At 39.8% G+C, this 20908-nt stretch overlaps 1 protein-coding gene across 2 annotated transcripts; it reads left to right on the top strand.

Moving 5' to 3' along the window:
- Positions 1–545: 545 nt before the first annotated feature.
- On the top strand, positions 546–20508 carry IRAK1BP1 (interleukin 1 receptor associated kinase 1 binding protein 1). 2 transcript variants are annotated; one of them, XM_054279838.1, is made up of 4 exons: positions 546–806; positions 7314–7379; positions 11199–11329; positions 12338–12619. In XM_054279838.1, exons 1-4 carry the CDS (start codon positions 546–548, stop codon positions 12606–12608), a joined length of 729 nt encoding a protein of 242 aa, XP_054135813.1. In that variant the 3' UTR covers positions 12609–12619. The 2 variants fall into 2 exon arrangements, 1 of the variants encoding a protein (XP_054135813.1); XR_008483200.1 differs by lacking the exons at positions 546–806; positions 7314–7379; positions 12338–12619 and adding an exon at positions 15537–20508 and having other exon boundaries at positions 7898–11329.
- Positions 20509–20908: the final 400 nt, after the last annotated feature.

The following is a 20908-nucleotide window of genomic DNA, read 5'->3' as shown; positions in this document are numbered from 1 at the left end:
TGGTCAGACACTGACTTGGACTGCTCAGGTCCTGGAGTCTCCATGTGTTGAAATATTAAAAATTCAGCTGGACATGGGCCTAGGCAACCTGCTGTGGCTGACCCTGTTTGGGCCAGGGCGTGAACCTTGTCCTCTTGTCTGTGCTCAGTCACGTTCATGGCTGGGTACCACCCTCGGACACCGCCACGGCAGCGTCCCCTCGGCCAGCGGCGGAGGGACTTCCCAGGCAACCAGCGACAGGACAGGAGGATTGAGTCTTGAACTGCACCAGGGAGGTTTAGGTTGGACATTAGGAAGAATGTGTATTAGGAAAGACTGGACGTGCCATTCAGTGCCACGGTTTAATAGGCGCGGTGGTGTCCGGCCATAGGTTGCACTCGATGACCCCAGACGTCTTTTCCTCCCTTAACGCCGCCGTGCGGAGGCCGCTCCCGGCGGGAGCGGGGGCTCCGGGCCCGCGCGGCGGCGCTCGGGAGCGCGCGGGCGCTGTGACGTGGCGCCCCAGGGTTGCCATGGTGCCGTGAGAGGCCGCCATAGCCACGGCCATGGCGCCGCCCGCGCCGCCCCCCTCTCGCGTCTTCGCCGAGCTCGACCTGGCCCCGTCCCCGGCGGGACGCGTGGAGCCTGCGGCGCTGCCCGGGCGGGAGGTGCATGTGAGCGGCAGCGCGGAGCTGAGCGCCCGCCCGGACCGGGCGCGGGTGTCGCTGCGGCTCGGCAGCCGCAAGGAGGCGGCCGTGGCGGCGCGGAGCAGCGTGTCCCGCCGGCTGCAGTACATCGCGCACACCGCCCGCCTGCACGGCATCCCGGTGAGCTCCGCCGCCCGGGGCCCGCTGAGGCGCCGGGGTGTCCCCAGGGGGAAGGCGGGGGGGCAGCAGGCGGGGCTGTTCCCGGTCCCGTTCCCGGTGCCGCTCGGCAGCCGGCGGGGTGCGGTGCCGTCCCGCCGGAGCGGCCCTGAGGAGAGGCGCCCGCGGAGGGCCTTGGTGCCGGCGGGAAGCAGGGCAGTGACGGGTTTGGAGCTCTCGGAGCCTCGGGAACCGCTGGGAAAGCCTGCCCGTCTTTGGAAGGCTGCAGCCATGCCAGCCCCAGCGGAAAAGGCGGAATGTCGCTACCCGGGCTTTCCAACAGGTTGCTTGTTAAGCGTGTAAAAGCCGTCCTGTTCGACTCGCACGGTGGTGGAATCGCCGTCCCTGGAGGCACTTTAGGAAAGGCTGGACGTGGGTTTTAGTGCCATGGTCTATTGACATGATGGTGTTCAGTCTAAGGGTGCACTCTATGATACCAGAGGCCTTTTCCAACCTAATTCTGTGATTTCTGGTGTAATACAGCATTCATCCGTGCAGGCGAGTGAAACTGATAAAGTTGTACACAGTAGCATAACCTGTACCTGTGTGTGTCAGACTAACTGTGATGACCGGAGCTTAGCAGCAAATACATACAGAGATCTTTCCCTCTTTCTTGTTCTACTTAAGTAGAGAGGTTTTGGAAAACTTGGGATATGATCAAGATAGCTGAAATGACAGAAGCCCCTTGTGGACCCACAAAGTTCTTTTACCACAATGAATATTGTAGCGTCTGGAAGTAATTTTGCAACAATGAAAAAAGCACAGACTTACCTTTAAAGCTCTGTCCAAACAGTAAATGCTCCATAAGGGTGATATTTGTCCTAGTAATTGTGCTGATGATGTTTTTGGATTTCACGAAAGAGTTTTGGACAGTGTTCCACACATAGGGCTCTTAAAAACAGAAAAAACCCCTTATCTTTTATGGAATATGCAGTTTTTTTCAAAAGTTACTTCTTATTGAAGTTCCCTAGGAGGTTTGTGCCTTTTGAGTGTATTCACAGTTAAGCTAGGGGGAAAGGGAGATGATCGGGTTTGCTATGAACACCAGATTATTCAATGGAGTAAAAAGGAATAAAAGGAATTGCAGAAGGGTTTCCTGATACTGCATGATGGTACAGTGCAAGTCAGAGTTAGTAAATGCAAAGTAGGAGAGTCAGTTACTCAGCCTAAACAGTGATGTGCCACAGTGAAATTGCATGCCCACATTTTGGATGCTGCATGCATTTGAAGATAAGTACTGGCATCAGCTTTCATTCCCAAACAAAATAGGATTTTGTGGGATTTTGGTTTTTGAACTGTTATGCTGTCTCTGTAGTATCTATATAAATTGTTCAGGAGTAAAGAAGGCAGTGAAGAAGACCACTGTGCCCCTGAAAAAGCTCATATTGCAGCTCTGGGACGAGACAACAAGGGGGTATGGAGGCTGCTTCAGGACAGGTATTGATTGTGGCTGGGTGCATGTCTGTCACAGGCAGCGTTTGTCAAGGGTCCCATTGACATCAGAATGATTTGTTCAACCAAAACTGGTGCATTTTAGTGAGGGATTGCAGGTTACATGCCTTCAGTGTCTATTAAGTGAATTAACAGGAGTTTAAAGTGGTGGGTTTTAAGAGGAATGGGAGAAGACAAAGCAATTCAGCATGCATTCCTTCCTATTAGTAGAGAAAATGTTAACCTTTGTACCCACCACCATGGTGAGATACCAGATTATGGGAGATTTTTGTCCTGTCATTAAATAGTTCTTCAGAGCATGGCTATATTGGAAAAGATAGTTGCAGATATTTCTCCCACAGTGAATCTGAACAACTGACTTCCAGTTTTGACTTGATACTGGTTGAATTGGGACAGCAAGGAGCGTCCAACATGTAGTGGCTGGCACACAACAAGAGCAGGCAGGGTGTGAAAGAGGTGAGTGTGCTTTAGAGGGGCTGTGTGCACCACTCCAGGCTAGAAAAAAGGATTGCAAACTGAAGTATGACTTGGACAAACAAATGACTTTATTTGGATTTATAACAGTCAGGTTCAGAAAAGTAATGTGAGCAGGCAGGCAGGGTGGAGAGTGGGCTGTTTTTACAATGTGAGAGTATTTGGTGTCTTATTATAGTTACAATAATTTCACAGTAATCTTTTTCTCTTTGGAAGATGCTGTGTGTTGGAGAATGGAAATGTTCTTTCCACTTAGTTGAGAGACTGTGAAATGCTGCTTGAGTTGTGGGTTTCTCAGTGTTAGCAAAGTGTTAGCTCTAGGGAACTCTGAGAAAAACAACATGAAGTTATTTTTTTTCAGAGTAGTTCCCCACGGTATAATTTTTAGTGCTTTGTTTCATCCAGTTTTAAATCACTCTACTGCTGGAGCTTTTATTTGCCTTGCAGCTTTTCCACTAACAACTCTCACTGCTGGCAATTTGTTCTTTAACTGCGTTTGCTAACTTCACTTGCAGCTAATACCATTCTAGGCAACTGTAAAATTAATGTCTCTTCACAGTCTCCATATGGTTCTAGTTGTTGCAAGCTTATCTAAGGCCTCTTTAGAAATCATCTAACTATGCTATATATTTATTTTAATTAATGCACAGAACAATTTTCTTAACCCTTATTGTTGCTATAGTAGGAAGCCTGTGAGATGGGAAGTGCATAACCTTGGCAGCAGCAGGAGCTTGCATTAGCAGCTTCTCAGGAGGCCTGGGGGCAGCACCTGATTTCCATATACATTTACACAGGATTTTAATCAGAAATAGATGCACATAGTGGCATTTATTTATAGAGTGCTGTAAGTATATGCAGCACTTCAGAGCACAGAATGTGGTTTCCCCATTGATTTTACTTTCCCTGCAGCCTTCAAAGCAATCTCCCTTAATCAGCCCAGCTGCTCAAAAGTAACATTTTCTTCTCTTTCTCTGGAAGCAAACAGATTTTATATTTGCCAGCTATGATTTATTTGGGGAGTGGTGTGGAGATGACACTTGTTTTCTTTAATGGCTATATCTAACTGTTGGCATTGGCACCATGTTTAAAATAACAGTGATAATATTTGTTGTACCTGTCAGAGTGTTGTAGAACAAAACAAACCATCTAGCAAAATATATCTGGTAGGCTCTGTGTTAGAGATTGTCTGAACTGGGATACCTCCCTTGGATTTATGTGCAATATTCTTCATATTTCAAAACTTACTCTGGAGTCACAGTTATGGATGAACATCCATACAGTCAGTTAAAAAAGGTTTTAAAGTTTGCTGACTTAGTTGCAAAATCTTCCAATGACAATATATCCCTGACTGAAGATAAAAACCTGTGTAAGGCATCACCTTTTTTATATTAGTACATATTTAAAGAAATATCTCCAGAGTACCCTGCATTTGCTGAGTACAAATCTGCTTTTTGTCTTTCTTGTAATAACTGTTACATATACTTCGGTTATTTCTTCTTTAAGCAGCAGAAACTTTTTCACGATGGGTTTTGGGTTGTCATTCTGTCATCTCATGCCAAATAGACCAGACAGAGTGTGGGGATGAGAGGCTGGAGCACAGCTACCCAATCCCAGAAGGTGCTCAGCATCCTTAACTATCTGGAGACACTGTGGATGACTGGCAGGAGACAGCAGCGTACATCAGGGCTCTCAGTAACCATTTCCATAGTGCCAAGAACAAAAATGCTGTGATCACATGGAAGAAGCTGACTCTTTTACTCTTTTGACTGTTCAGATATCCTTCTTTTTGATAATGTAAAGTTGTACTGGATATATCAGTTCAAATGTACAAGTGGATTTTAAGAGACATTTTCAAATGTCTCCAGATATTTTTTATTTACAGTTACACATATCAGCATACATTACCCAACAGGCATTAGCATACATTCCAGACTGTAAGTGCTTTTCCTTGCTCAGGCTTGGCTTGTGTGTCATAAAAAGGTCTCATAGTTTCATTAAGTCATTAGCCAGAGCAGAACATAATTTTATGTGCAGATGGGCTGTTCTTTTAGTATTAGTATTGTTGCATACTTGTCTCCTTGAAGTATGCTTTTGCTAACTTACCCATTATTTTTTTTCCTGTTCTCTTCTGGGGAAAAGAGCAGTCATTCCTATAGCCTGCCAGTGTCATGAGGGTGGACACAATGGTCCTGTGACTAAGACATTGTCCAGAAGTAGCAGATAGGAGGAAGGACTATAAAAGGTTGTGTTCAGTTGAAAAGAGTGAAAATATAAAGCAAAGCAATTTCTAGACTTGATATGCTCAATGGGATATCGACTATCTTTTTCATTTTTGTTTCTTTTAGAGTGCCTGAAGCAGTGATGTGATGCCACATAAAAAATTGGCTTTATAAGCAGAATTCACAAGTGTGATTCTGTTAAGAGTTGTTCAATGGCTTCTGGGGTGATTGAAATACCAATATTGTTATATTGGTTTAATTATTTTTTGTGATTCTTGGCTCACAGATTTAGAAAATATAGAAAGTTATTCCAGATGTCCAGAATACTTGAGGTGCAGCTTTCCCTAAGTCACAGTGAAAAGTATTTCTTCTGGGGGCATTCAATCAAACTGGTATTTCCTCAGCCAAAATATGAATAGTAGACATAAGCAGTAGGGAAGAAACATTTTTGCTTTTGAAGTAGTCTCAGTCTTGATTCCAATTTCAAATTCTGTTGTCTCCTACCTGTCTTTTCCATATCTTTGTGTGAACACAGTCACAAACAGAAGCGAAGTATCTAACAGAAAATGTATCACAGAAGGCCACCTTGTTATGACTTCAGCAATTGCTTCATCCATTTATCTTCAGTAGCACATACAGCTACTGTCACATTTGGTGGGATTAAATTTAGCTGTGAAGGAAATTTTGTAATACGTGGTGCAGAATGATCTTTCACTCCATAGGATTGATCTTGCCATAGCGCCTGGTGCCACGGGATGGCAGTGTCCTTAAATACACAGGAACCTTGGGAGGGCACAGCCAGATTCCAAGGCTTGGATCTGCTCAGCAGGAAGGAGAACCTGTTTTAAAAAGGATTAAGGAGAGGGGACAGGGGAAAACAAATGCATTTTTTCTATGTTTACAGTTGTGTTACAGCACAGCTATTTCTGTAAGATACGAGTTGTAGTAGTTTGTTTTTTCTGTGTGGTAATTTCTATAAGATACGTGAAACCTCTGGGGAAAAATATTTCTTGGCAATTGTAATTGAATTCTAACATGAATAGTAAGATTTACCCCATCCTGTAAATTAAATGAGCTGTTGGTGCTAGACGGTCTTGATCACTCTAGCAAACGCCAGCCAAATAAAAGAAAAAATACAGCTTTTATGGACTACTGGCCCTTGCTAATCCTTGCCCTTACTAGAAGAGACTTTCTGAAAATATCTAAAAATAGGACTGTTGTGCTTAAATTTGAGCACTACCAATCAATCATGATACAAATTTTGAAATTTCAGTTTTTTATAGACTTCTATTCAATGGTAATAAAACCGTATAATATTTTTAAAGGAAAATGCTTCTCATAGTTAATATAATTTGCATTAACTTATGCATGCATGCATGCTACATGATAAACTTGAAGACTTGAGCATCTGTAGGAAATACTCTGACACAAAGCATCTTGAATGTCAACATTGAAGAAAATATTTCCTATGCAAATAAATCTAGTAAATAAAACTTCTTTAGTGACTGGAAGGCTGGGTATTTGCTTTACTACACTTCATAGGTGTTACATGCAAAGCTGCAATTAAACTGTAGGCTGTGCTTTTTTTGCTATGTTTGAGTAATTTCACAATAAATTGTTTGTTCAAACTGTTTGCTGCAGAGCAGAGTGGGTGAAAGATATGTGACTGTTAGACCAGTAGCAAGCTGGTCAAATATTCACATGTAACTGCAGTTATTCTGTATCTTCCTGAGTTCAGTACCTTATTTACGTGTCCTACAGGATTTGCTAGTGCTCTGTGTGCAGCCATCATGTTGACCAGTGGAGCTGCTGTTGATGCCGAGGCATCACTGGTGGAACAGCCTTTTTCAAGGGTTACCATTATGCCAGAATAATTGCTGTTCAATCTTTGTTCATATCACCTTGCTACAAGCTGCTGCTGCTGCTGAAATATCTTAAAAGAGGGGCCTAAAAAGCACTTCTCACATACTAACTTTCTAAAAGCAATGGAAGCTTCTAGATTTCTTGTACCAGGTGAATTTACAGCTACACACTAATACACACAGCTTCTACCTAGCAGCTACTTTTATGACCTAATTGTTCTCTTCAAGGGAATAGCAGCAAAATCCCATTGTAGAACTACTGTATAATTGATTTAGAATAATTCAAGAAATCTTTAACATCCAGCTAGTTTTTAACTGAAGATACTTGCATGGAAAATTCAAAATTTCTGTTTCAAAGTCATGAGTAATATACCAAAACAGTTCAGCTTTTATAGGACACCATGTAGATATAGCAGATCCTTAATTTCTGTCTTTTAAGGTTGTATTCCTCTACTTTGTTTTAGGAAGAAAATATGACTGTAACAGAAGATTTTAGTAGAGTAGAAAATACTTACCAAATGGAAGCAGAGGTATGTATTCAACCTAACCAAAAATAAAAATAAAATTAAAAAGTAAGTGTGTCAAGGACCTATAAAAATTTGCAGACTATCTTTACTCAGACCAAGGAATATAACGGCAGCATAGTCCAAAAGAACTATTTAAGGACTGCAGTTTATAGCAGAGTTCAGCTGCAGTCTTCTGTTGTGCTGAACTTGTTTTCTTCTCAGATGAATGTGTGCTTTTTAAATGTTACCTGATGCCACAGACTGGCATATTTGGTTCTGGGGCAGTGTGAGCAAACCAACAATTCTGAACTTTCCTTCACCTATAGCCCTTCCTGCCCTCTGCTTCTTGCAAGGAGTTGGTGAGTAACCTTTTTTTTTCCCCAGCTCAGCTTTCTTTTTTTTTTTTTTTTCATTATTTTAGCTCCTTGAGCTGGGAGCAAATGCAAGACCTGCTTAGGCCACAGTTGCAGAGCACCTGGATTTTGGTCTGTTCTGTACAACTCTGCCATCAGCTTGCTCTAAGTAAAGTAAAGGTAATTGTTTCCTGGGTAATTGGCTCAGAATTTTGTAGGTAAAAAGTGCTCTGTGAAATGCAGATATTATGGGAATAATCCCATTTACTTCAGTATCTGCTGAGGGAAGTATATATTTGCACATTCATGCCACAGTAGGAAATAAATGCTGTGCTTGAAACATTCACTGAGGGAAATTGTGTGTTTAGCTAATGTATTTTTTAGACCATAAAACTTTAATCACTACCCAGCAAGTTTAGAGATCCTTACAAAGTAAACCTGGAAGCCTGCAATAAAATGATAGCTGGTTTATAGAGCTGTGGTTTAGAGTCCTCTTAAACAAGTTCAGCCTCCTTAGTTTGCTTGCTTTAAGGCATATTCTTATCTAAATAACACCAATAAATACAGAAATGATTGAGAATTTGCAGAACAAAAGTTGGATTTTAAAATGAGTCTTAAGATACTTAAATGGTGTGCATTCATGTTCTGAATGACTTCAGCTTCATCATGGAGACACATACTACCCTGAGAGCTTAAATCACCATGTTTTTTAGATGACCTGTACTTAAAAATTAATAAACCCCCTATTATTAATTATTATATGAATTATTGTTTATGCTACAGACAAGCTTAGGCTTGCAACTTCAGTCTTAAGTGGTAACTTAACCAATTATCTGCCTTCTGCTATTAGTTTTTATGCAGCAAGGATTATATGTGGAAGGCTGATTACTTTGATTTAGTGTTGATTTGTAAGCAGCTTGGACCAGCTGTAATTGCTGTTGCAAAGTTGTGTGGTTGCCTGGGACCCTGGGGGTTGGAACTGGAAGAACCGTTGCACAGTGCTGCTGTTTAGGCTGCCCTGCACACTGAGGTAGCAGTGTGGCCACTCTTAATGCAGAGATCAGTCTCTCCTTGCTTCTCCCTTTATGAATATCCTTGTTTCATTAGTGCAGCTTCATAAACTAGTGAGGGTCCATTGACAAGCCTGTTTGCCTACTTTAGCAACATGAATGAATTTAAAACTCACTTCCACTCACTTCTCTATTAAGAGTTTGCCATTATATCTGTGTTACATGTAAAGTCTTGGACATCCTGTTTTACTTCATTCTGTAAACTCTTCATCATTTGTCTCCTGTAAAGAATTTTTAGAAGACTGAAAAATTCCCAGGCGTGTAGCTATTTAAAAGTATAATGAAGAATTCAAGATATTCTTTCAACTGTAAGGAGATAATCTTAATTCATGCTATAATAAAGGAAAATATTCAGAAGAATGAAGTTGTGTATAAGATCACAAAGCTTTATAATATCTTTATCATAATAGTTCATTTATTGTGTGATGTTCTCATGGGAGGAAGATTATGTTGGGTTTGTGCATTTCTTTATATGCTCGCCTCCTTATAAACCATAACTTCTTGTCATTTGCAGCCTTTTCCAAACCTGGGAATGTCTCTAATAGTTTTGCATAGCTTCTTGTTACCTTTTAATCTTAATAATTGACAAAGTTAAAACATTTATTTGCATTTTAATGTTGAAGTATTCTCTGTAATTGTAAGTGGAATGTATTAGATGTAGCTCTAAATGAAAATTTTTATTTTAATTTTTTTTAGGAGGGGGAAACAGCAAAATCAGCTGTTGGTCAGTTGTTTTCTGCTTCTGAGGGTACCTGATCAAGTGGGTTTTTTTAAACAGTAAAGTTCCTGAGTGCCCAGAAGTGCCCCAGTCTGAGCAATTTATCTCCTGCTTAAGACCCATAGTTCTTTTGTTTCATCACTTTTTTTGTTTCATCCCCTAGAAGGAACAAATCTTGTAAATGCTGATGGCAATCTGGAAAACACTATGACAGTCCTCATAGTGAGACTTTACACAAAATACAGCTATGACAGTTTCCTGGCAAAACATCACAGGGGGATGTGTGCTTTTTATATGTATGGCAAGAACTCCCGCTGGAGAAAAAACTGTAGGTGTAGCCTCATCTTCAGTCTGTTCAATTGACACTGCACCTTTCAGAGCCACTGAACCAGTGCAAGGAGCCAAGCCAGGATAAGGTTCAGGTACTACACCAAAAGGCTGTCAAGGGTAACAAGATGGGAGCATTAATTACTTTTTACCTTACTCTGCATATGAAGTAGCTCCCTCCTTCCTCACTGAGAGGCTCAGCTTCTTTGAATTATCTCATTGTGCACAAGGTAAATAAATCTCTGATATGCACACAGGAAGGTGCTGCAGTGCTGCTGACATGCTGTAACTGAGATTTCTGTGTCGTATCCCTTCACTGGGGTAGAGTGGTGCATAGACTGCAGCAACCATGGGGGCAACTGTATGTCCCACGTGTTGGCAGTAGAATTTTCTTAACTGCAGGGTTTTTCTTCCACTCCTGTGGAAGCTGTATTAATATGCAAAAACAAGGGAGTTGGGGATAAGAGAGAAGGTGAACCTGACTCATGGTGGGAGCACTGTACTGGAAGTGAAGATGAGGCTTTAGGGTTTTTTTAAAAAGGTTAGGGATCCAGGATTTCTGATTCCTGAATGCTGTATCAGCGCAGTGTCATTGCTTCAGCCCTGGCAGCTGTGCTTTGCCACAGAGAAGAGCTGGCTTCTGCCTGGCAAGTTGCTGCCTGGCTGGACTTTGCACCAGGAAAACTGTTGGGCTCTGGATGCAGAGCTGATAGTGATTGCTACTTCATAGCATTTGGGAAGGACCTCAATTCCTAGTGCATCTTCATTTAATGCTTCTTACAGCCAGAGCCTGTTGGGTGTTTAAATTGTTTTTAATCCAAGTCTGAAGTGACCTGTTCCCTCTCAGCACTGCAGTGAGTCTGTTCAGACAACACAGGATTTGGAGCCCACTGCAAGGTGAACTGGGCTCAGTCTAGCTTAATCTCATAGCTGAGGTTTCTTTAATCTAATGCTTGGAATTAAAATGTATTTTTCCTTCATGCACAGTGTTTTCCACATAATTTTGTATGAGCTTCTGCATAATTAACATCCAGCAATCTAAGAAGGGACGAATCAGGATGCATCTAGTCATGTGCACCAGAGCACATTCATTCTTCAGATTGTTTGCATACCAAGAATTCTGCATTTCCTCAGGAAGGGATTTCTTAATCCTCAGTTTTAAGCTATTTAAGAACTTCTTTCTGTTGCAAACATAATGCTAGTTTCTAGGGCTATATAAAAGTCTTACAAGTTCATAAATGTTGGAGTTGTATATGGCACTAGTGTGTTTAGTTACCTTGTAGATGTCTGGCCTTACACTGATTTAAATGCAAGTGTTGAGTCATAGTGGAAAATGAAAATATTACTAATGTGATGTCTGTTCACTCACTCCCAGGTCTGTATCATATTCAGTGATTTTGGAAAAATGCAGAATGTTTGCAATCTACTCATTGAAAAGTTAGGAACCTCTGTTACCATCAATCCACCTCATTTCTACCATACACCAGAAGCCATAGACTCACTTCGGTAAGTTCTCTCACGTGCCAAAAGTCTTACAGCCTCAGTTAATAAGAATACATAATTTATGCTGTTTGCAATGGGAGCAAGTAGTTTCCTTCACACCTATGAATATTTATGTTAGAGATTTCAGTATTTAATATAACTTAAAAGTTAATGTTGTTCAGCCTAGAAGGTAGAATTTGTTCTTGTCCCTGTGCAAAAGCAGAATGTAATAAAAGTTATTTTCCCACTGATTTCCACTGGAGTATAATCTGCTGGGAATTCTTAGATCAACAGAATTTGTCTCTGATTACATCATCATGTGTAGATTTCATTTGTATTCATTCATGAGGGTGCAAGTGTGTTACCAGGTGTTGATAATTTTAAGTACCTTTGCCAATTACCATTACTGTTAGCTGACATGATCTGGAAAGAACCATGTGTGACACATCTCAGCATCAAAATATGCTGCCCTGAAGCTCACAATCTTGATCTGTTTTAAGCATTGACTATTCAGTCCAGGCTTCTCTCACTAAATGGGAGGGACAGAAGGAAGTTTAGTCTTGGTTGGGGTTTTGCCTCTTCTAAGAAAAGAACTGCCTGGTCCAAGCAGCAAGCTTAATTAGCTGCTGTTAAAGGTTCCAGAGATGCCAAAAGTGAATGCCAGAGGTATCTACAGGAGATGAGGAAATATGGCCAGTACTTTAAGCAGGTGCTAATATACCTTGCAGCTGAGCCACCGAAATGCCTGGAGCAAGGGTTGAGCTCTTGCTCGACTCAGCGTGGATGCCTGCAGCATGCAGGTGTTAGAAATGCTTGATGTCATCAGAATTAGTGGATGCTGACATTTCCTCCACACACTGTCCCCTCAATACCCAAGCAGTGGCTCAGAAGCTGGGGGAAGGTGATGTAGGTGATGTGCCTTAGCATCTCTGCAGTTACGAAACCTGCGACACTAAAAACAAAAAGCTTGGCAGGAGCACTGGTACATCAGTTGATCCTGCCTGTTATTGTGCTGCTGCTTCCACCTCTCAGCCGCCAAGTGTGCGTCACTGCCGTGGGAAACACGCGCCGCAAGGCCCAGGAAGTCTGTCAGCTCTTTGGCCAGGCATTGGGAAAGCCTTTATTGATAAAAGAAGAGGACACCAAAGAATGGGGAGGCCACATAGACAGTCACCTGTCACTCTCTGCTGATTCACAGACTCTGCAAGAAAGAATCCAAAATGCTACTGCTTATGCATCTTGTAGAGTGTTTGCTGTGTTTGAGATAAAGGGAAAAGAAAACCGAAGAAGCAAATTGCCCTAGAAACCTTCAAATCCTACACATCTTAATAAAATTTTTATGCTTACTTGTGATTTTTGATGGTTTTTTAATTCACTCTTGTGATAAGTCTATCCCCTAAAATTAAGGTTACAGTTAATTCTTGAAGTACAGTTCACAACTGCTTTTTTTTTTTTCCCGGCCCTTGTAAAACAGCAAGATATTTGATGTGCCAAACATTTGGCACACCTGGCTGAAACTGTACTATATCTGAAACTGTGTTTACCTTTCCTCCCAAAACTGGAAGGAAGTCAATCTCCATTACTAAGTCATGACAAACTGAGCATGCATTGTGTTCACTTCTGACAAAAGTGTGTACAACATAAAACCTGCTTAGGAATGTTTTATTTCATCATAGGAAAAAAAATATACATTTTATCCTGGTGTCTGTTTGCTCAGTTTTAAAAAGGACATCTGTTATCTGGATGTACATTACATGTACAGACACTGAAGTACTCAGGCATGAGGGTAGAGTTTTTTCAACCATGGCTGCATAATGTATTTTGATCCATCATATCCACTGAAGTAGGTTTCCATATCAGGGTGATACACCTGAGAAAAAAATATTTCAAGTTGAAGAAGCATTAGAATTGGCAATAAATATAAACTGATACTTAAATGAAGTATTGAAGTTACTACATTGTTTGAAAACTCCTGATGAGTTTTATGTACATAGAGGTACTTTCAATGGCATTTTCTGTGTACCATAACTGAATTTCTGTCATCAGAATAGCAACTCTCTCCAAGTACTTTACAAATGTTGAACAGATCTCATGAGATGTTACAAGCTAGATTTACACCAGCATCAGTGTTTAAAATCAGCACTGTTTCTTACTGAAGTAGTTCCCACTTGTGTTGCTCTAACATTTGTTAGAGGTATTTGGTATTTCTTTTAGCTGGATCAGTTATCTAATCCAATGAGGCAGCGAGAACAGTAAAGAAGCAGTGGGGGAAATGGTGAAGACAGACCCAGATGATGACCCTAGGTCCAACATGAAGATGCAAACCCACCAGGGACAATCCAAGCCTTGTCTTGGTGCAGGAAGCCTGCAGTGAGTGGCTCAGAACTGTCAGCTGGGAAAGGGTCATGACAAGTCTAAGCATTTTCTGATCTCTCAACTCTTCAAGAAATTACTGTGCCTATTAGGCTGTACAAAAGGCTGAGTGAGGGCAATCCACAGACCTTTTGAACCTGAGGCATGACTCACCATCTGTTAATAATCTCAGCTAGACAACTTTGAAATACCTGGTTTTGTGAGCTTGTTACCAATAGTTTCTCCAATAATCTTCGTGGAGAATTAACCTGCCACGTGGGTGAATAAAGCAATTTGATACCATAAAAGCTAATTCCACAAGGTAAATATTTAAGATGAAGTATCTTATTTCTCCTGATGGAATACAAAGGAAACTGAAGGTAGCCAGCTAACTGGCATAGTGGAAGATGCATTTTTAGACAGTGTGGGCAGAATACAGTTTTAAATATTTATGATACTCATCTGGAACAGCATAGTTTCTGCTCCTAAATTCAGGCATGTTGGCATATTCTATATTACAATTGGTGACTAAACAAGAATGGACTGAACTAAGGCTTCTCCCAAATAAAAGAGGTGATTGTGTCACACTGCTTGAGAGGGGTCCTTTATATGCAGCAGCACAGTTTTGAGAGAGAGCATGGAGAGCCTTCAGGCCAGTCTGATTTACACAATTCCTTTGGGGGGTTTTCCCAAAAGGCAGGGGAATGTGCCAATTTTAATCTGCTCTGTTTGACTAGATCAAGTGTCTTCTGTTAAGGGAATGGTTCATCTGCTTGCTGTTTTTTTAAATACAGACCCTGTATTTACTGTCCACAGAGGAGGCATCCACAGCAGCATAGGGGTCCCTTGCAAAAAGCCACCTGTATGTATCTTGCATGCCTGAAGGCTGTTTTCTGGCTCAGAGTCTCAGACTAGTCTAAAACTTAGGTGTGCCTTGCATAAGCCAGGAATCAAAAGCTACTTCAACCCTGATACACAAAACAGAATTTTTGGCTCCCGAAGAATTTTACAGTTAAGAAAGAAGACATTCTTCAGTCTGGGCAGCAGCTGAGCAGGAGCTGTTTGAAATGGAGATTTTTCAGAGTAGAATTGAGAAACCAGCATACTTTACTAGATCCCCAGAAATCACAAAAGTCTGTGTCTGCAACAGCCTATATATAATGGAAATCAAGTTGCTAAAACACTTACAAACCTCAGCAGTTGAATACTTCAAAGTGGGTACTCCCCACTTGAAAGTGAGCTTGGTCATTTTTCAGCTTCAAAAACCCATGCTTGAAAGTACAGCAGTAATTTGTTTATCTGCTTTCTCTATTAGTTTTCACTAACTTTGCCTCCTAGCTGGTATTTATTAAGCCAAAGGTCAGCCAACTTTTAAACATACAGGATAACAATCAAGTTGCAACTGAATAAAAATAAATACTACCTCTAATCCCATAATAACTGTTATCTCTTCCTCAGAAACATAAGCTGTAGATTTGCCACATCCATTTGCTTTGTTAATTAGAATTCGATAGTGAGGAGTATCTTTTAGATCCTGTAAAAATAGAAAGAAAATAAATAGCCTCAAAGAGAGATGATGACTAAAGATTACCTATTATAATCAGTGAACTTTCAGTGGGCTTACAGAACCTAAATCCCCTTGAGATACATGTATATATATATGTGTGTGTAAGTGTATATATATATATATATATATACAGCCAGTTCATTTTTGATTTTACCAATGTCAGAATTAAATATAAAGTAATCAGAACTGCAACACACGAAGTTCCTGGGATATCTGAAACATTTTTTAGGAATCAAGAGTTTAATTAACCTTTTCTTCCCACAGACCTTGCAAGAAACAAGATTTACAATATCCTTGCTTTTTTGTACATAGGCCCAATGACGATCTGCTACCACCCTTTTTCCTTCACAAGTGACAATGAAACTCCAAGAGAAGAAGAGACAAGTTCAGAACATAATGCTACCTCCAACAACCATGGAAAGAGCTAAGGCAACTTCTATGTGTGTATATACATGAATCTTCCAACAAAGAAGTACCTATGAAAACAAATCCTGGGCCAGGGAATATGGGCCATGATATTCACTGCTGTCCATAAAAATTCCTGCCCAAAGTAACCCACAATCTAAACACAAAAAAGTGATGGATGAATACAGATGGAGTTTATGAAGCAATCAGTATCAATCAACGAACAGGCAGTGGCCTCTGCTCAGTGATTTCATGAAGATCTGGAAGTCAGAGGAAGGCTAGGAAAAGTTGGGCTGAAAACCTGGCTGATGTTTTGAGGGATTTACAAGGACCAAGTTCAGTAAGCTGCAGCCTAAAGGTCAGAAGGCATTTTGCTAAGTGCTTGTGACATGATAGGCAAAGGCAATTAAAACTCAAAACCAGCAAAAGACGCTTACCATTGCTCTTGAAATTAAAAACAATAAAAATGAACACAAGGCTAGGACAGCAGAAGAGTGTAAGGTACATAAAAAGAATCAATATCTGCTAAGAAATTCTTGGGGGTTCAGCTGGTGATAACAGTACTGAGTGGAGAAAAGAAAGCAAGGATGCAGGTGTTTTAGAAGCCAAAGATGAGGGACAGTTGGATAAAACTACATTAGGGAAGGAACCAAATGCACAAAATGGGACAATGTCAGTTCCCAGCTGAACATGAATTTTCTGCTATAGGCGAAGATTTTCATGTTTTCCTCATTTTCACTCCTCTGACTTAATACTTAGTGTCTTCCTGCCACTTAAGCAGCATGTCAGTGGCATGCAGAGTGTGCAGCACTGCATTACCAGATTAGCGCTGTCAACAAAGGTTTAGCATCTGATTTTCAAATACAAGGACTTAAGCAAAAGAAATTCAAAGGCTTCAAGAATTCTAACAAAAATGTGTTTTTAAATAGATTTACACTCCAAGTAACCAGATCCTCAAAAACATTGCTTTTTCACTGAAACTGATTAAACACAGAGGATTACTTGCATTTCTTAAATGCAGTGAAGATTCCACCAATTATGGATAACCAGATAAAGGACTTAACAGCTTTTCAATTTTAGTGACATGGCAGGAGAAATCCATTCAGACATCATAGGTTGACACTGTTATTTCAAATAAAACACTGTTTATAAAAAGTGAGTAGTTATAATTTGAGATATATCCACTGCCCTGACCAGCAAAGCTTAGCCACTCAGTGGTGTAAAAGCCAAGCTGTACTGGGACCACAGTGCAGAAGCAGCAAAGGGACCACTCAGCTGCACAGATGATGCAGAACTCTGGAGTATTTCCCACTAGGATGGCAGGAATTTGGTCTGCAACAGTGTTTCTGAGGGTATTTTAACCTGAGTTATTCTGTGTATATATTAATAAAGCAAGAGTTTAGTACATTCAGACCTGTTTCAGTGGAGGATATCTGGGTTGTAGTTGTTCTTCTGGAGTGTTAGCTTTTACATCCCATCCAACAATGACTCCTGAGTAGCCAAATCTTCTGTGAATTATTACCTGGCCCACACAGAACTTAATATATTCAGGCTTTGGACTGTGAACATGAGCTGATTCTAATTTAACAAAGAAAGAGACTTAGCAAGGATAAAAGTTTGGTCAGCTATATTAAATATTTTAACAGAAATTATTCTGACTTCTACATGAAGAGAACTGATAATTAGATTAATAGGGGAATTAAAGAAGAACAGGTGCTTTGTTTGTTTCCCCCCAGAATATTAATTACTATAATTTACAAAGGAACATCCACTAAGAAACTTTTCTATTTGTATGCATTTGATATTACATAGGGATTTTAACAGAGTTTTAGAAAGCATTAACACGTGTGTGCATTGACAGTTACTTAAGCCTTACATACAGTATTTTACAGTGCTGACTTGTGGTAACTTATTGTGACATTATTTTTTGCCAGTTTAGGTCACAGAATTCTTCTATTCAGTCTGATTAGGGACTTTTTTCCAGGAATAAAGTGGTCAGCTATTTCTTTTTTCTTCCTTCAAAATACATACACTGAGGTATTCAGTAAAATACATACATATAGTTACATCATATTGATACTATTACACAACACAGGGAAGAGGCCTTGGATTTTATGTTTACTGTTTTGTTTACTGAATATTATCAATCATGTTTAGAGACACGAAAAAAGGAAAACTGTCTGCCATTTACAAATTAAGTAAAGAAATCCACTATAGAAGCCTTGTAGACAAGATCATAAATAAATTATGAAATTGCAAAAACTTCAATACCTGCAAGATAAGAATGGGGTTTTGCTTCATTGGCACCGCTTTTAGCTTTGTTCTCTCCATAGTACCAATTCCTAAAATGTAAAATTAATAACTCAACATACAAACAAGTTCTTTAGAAGCTGAGTTTTAGTAATAATCAGAAGGTTAATTATCCTGAGTGGGATACTGCAAAGCCTTTGATACAAACTTCTTTACAATTTGAAGCCTGCATGAGTTTTACATAAAAACACTTTTAAGGAATACACAAGAAAAAGGAATTTGTTCCAACAGGAAAAAAAGAGTATGAATCTCATTTCTTTGCATATGTTACTCTACAGTTGCATTAGAATTTTTATATCAGAGGAAACTCACTAATTTTATAGAGGTGAGCAAACACTGCTCTGCAGTGTGATTCTTCAGTATCTTTTGTGAAGTTTTTTAAAATTGGTTTATACCGGTATGGACAAGGTGTCTGGCAATGAGTCCCTGCCTAAGGCTGCAGTAAGTGTAGCTTTTCCTTCTTCACTAGACTGAATTTCATCTGAATGTAAAAGGTGGGCAGCAGGAGATGGACATGTTTAGAAAGGGGAAATGGCTAACATTTTTCATTGCTATAGTGAAAAAGAGAAAGTATAAAGAAACAATGAGAATATGGAACATTTCCTTCTGCTGGCAATGTAACAGCAGCAGTCTATGAACAGAGGAGTTTGGGTAACATTCTGCATCCATACTAGCCAGCAAACCATTGGTGCCAAAGAACCACAGGTTGTCCTAGTCTCCTTCCTCTTTGATAGTGCCTTTCAGTCTTACTCCCTTCACCCTGCCTGCAGGAAAATGAGAGCAGGTTCCTGTGCAAACAATGTTTTTTACAAAAGTTTTGGTTTAGCTCAAATGTATAGAAAGACTTAAGGCTGACAAGTACCTCTTAACAGAAAAGGAGTGGGCAAAGTTAAAACAGCAGCTAATATGTGTCTCAAATGACATTATTTTTAGAATAGCAAATTCTTTATAAAATATTCAGAAGACACAGACAATATACACAAAATATATACAAATAATCCAACTATATACAAATAATCAATGTATCATTGCATCTTTGCAGGCTTTATTTTAGATATGCATGGAGCTTTCCACGAAGTTGAGAAGCAATTTATGGTGAACCTTAGAAGAGCACAGTTTTTGATTCCATTCATAGACCATTCCCCTAGCTTTTGCTGGAAGCAAAACAAAGTCAGGATCCTCCACAGTTCAGAGAACTTGACACCATTGATTATTGTACATGGATCAAGAATAAAGGACCTTTGAAGGTCCATACAGAGTAAAACCTTTGGAGTATTTCTACTCCATGAATTAAATCTCACAAATAAGGCCATCAACAAACTGAAAGAAGTCCATGAAGTCTTCTTAAATTAAAATGGTGTGTATGTATGAATGGATAGAATTTTAGTTTTTCTAGACCAATCATTGTTATATGACCAATAATCAAAATTTCATTACTTCTTAGCCCACAGATTTTCTGTTTGTGATTCCTAATTCAGATTTTGAACTTGAACTACAATATAGAGCATAAGATATCCATCCAATGCTAAAGCATCTGATGTGGCTAATTGTTCTGCCTTCAGAGTCAGATAAATTTGAGGATAACATGTACAGAATTACTGCATGAGTTACGTTTAGTTTCACATGGAGTTCAGTTTTGATGTTTGTGTAGAAAGTTCCAGATGAGTCTCAGAAGCAAATGAGAGATATTTCCTCTTTGTCCCTTACTTCCCCCACAGCACACCTTCCTGCTCAGAGCAGACCATGGCTGAAATCTCCTAGGTGCAGACAGTAACACCCTACCTTGTCTTTGAGAGCCACAGCTTTAAATGATCTGCCCACGCATCCAGACTCAAGTAAGATCTTGTTGAGATGCTCCAAGAGGCAGTTATCCTTTAGGAGTAAAAATGGTCGTAATATTGTTTTTAAAACCTTCTCTAGTGTTCTTATATAGATTTTTAATATTTAAGCTTTGAAGTTTCATTTCTGTAGCAAAGAGAAAGAAGGGGTCAGTGACCGTGAACAATTTCTCCTCAAGATTAATATCAACACTGAAAATGAATATTCTTTCAGTCATCACTTTTACCAGTAAACCATATGTAAATTTTGGAAAATACCATTTTTCATTACAAGATTGCTTTCTTCCTGTACTTGGACCATAGGAATTGTTAAATTACATTCTGATTCTGCAGCTTCAACTGTTACTCAAGAATAGAGAGCATGAGATATTTTTTTAATGGTGTACATAATCAAAATACTATTAAAAAAGCCTACAGGTTTTTGCATAAATCTAAATAATAAGTGGTTGACTCATTCCATGAGGCCTGAAAATTATTTCACTCTGGGTCTTTATGCATAAACCAAGCTTAGTTCTCTTTTCATCAGATCAATCTTTTGCTCTTCCTGCTTCATGCACTGGAATTCCACAGATGCACCACACAGCCAGCGCACTGCACAGGCCACATGTACAACTGAGTCTCTCTTTGCATGGTTCATTTCAAGATACCAGTGTTTGCCAATGGACACCACTATCAAAAATTTGGATCTGATGTAATAATCTCCACTTTTTCTTTGGAGATATGTGTGTGGGATTCTGCCAATACACTTCTTAAGTCATAGACGAAATGGCACTCCTTACTTAGCTCTTATGATTGTCCCTGCCTTAGGTAATTTACTGTGAGTGAATTTTGTTGGTTAAGAGTCTGTACTGAGTCATACTATGCAAGAAAATATTTTATAACAGTAAATGTCAAAAGGTGATGGAAAATCAGAACTAATGGTACTTAATCAATCACTTAGTTTTCATCTTTTGAAAGGGACATAACCCTTAATAATGTACATTGGAATGTCACAAAAAAGAATGAGGTTAAGGCACTCATGCAGATTAATAAGATTTATATGTGAAGAAATCAGCAATTGCTGTTTGAATTTTGAAACTAAATACAGTCATATTAAGCCATAAAAATGCCTGAGGTGTGATTTAAATGTTG

The sequence above is a fragment of the Melozone crissalis genome, unplaced genomic scaffold, assembly GCF_028551555.1.
Source record: "Melozone crissalis strain CALT ecotype California unplaced genomic scaffold, PUWL_Pcris_2 ptg000027l_1, whole genome shotgun sequence".
Taxonomy (NCBI): domain Eukaryota; kingdom Metazoa; phylum Chordata; class Aves; order Passeriformes; family Passerellidae; genus Melozone; species Melozone crissalis.
The sequence above is the reverse complement of the archived record's forward strand: the minus strand, read 5'-3'. Positions and strand labels throughout refer to the sequence as shown.

What these genes read in the sequence shown, in the direction of transcription:
- IRAK1BP1 (XM_054279838.1), top strand. Translation starts at nt 546, where the DNA reads ATGGCGCCGCCCGCGCCGCCCCCCTCTCGCGTCTTCGCCGAGCTCGAC. An exon ending in CTTACCAAATGGAAGCAGAG is followed by an intron (nt 7,380 to 11,198) that starts GTATGTATTCAA and finishes ACTCACTCCCAG; the next exon opens with GTCTGTATCATATTCAGTGA. An exon ending in GAAGCCATAGACTCACTTCG is followed by an intron (nt 11,330 to 12,337) that starts GTAAGTTCTCTC and finishes TCCACCTCTCAG; the next exon opens with CCGCCAAGTGTGCGTCACTG.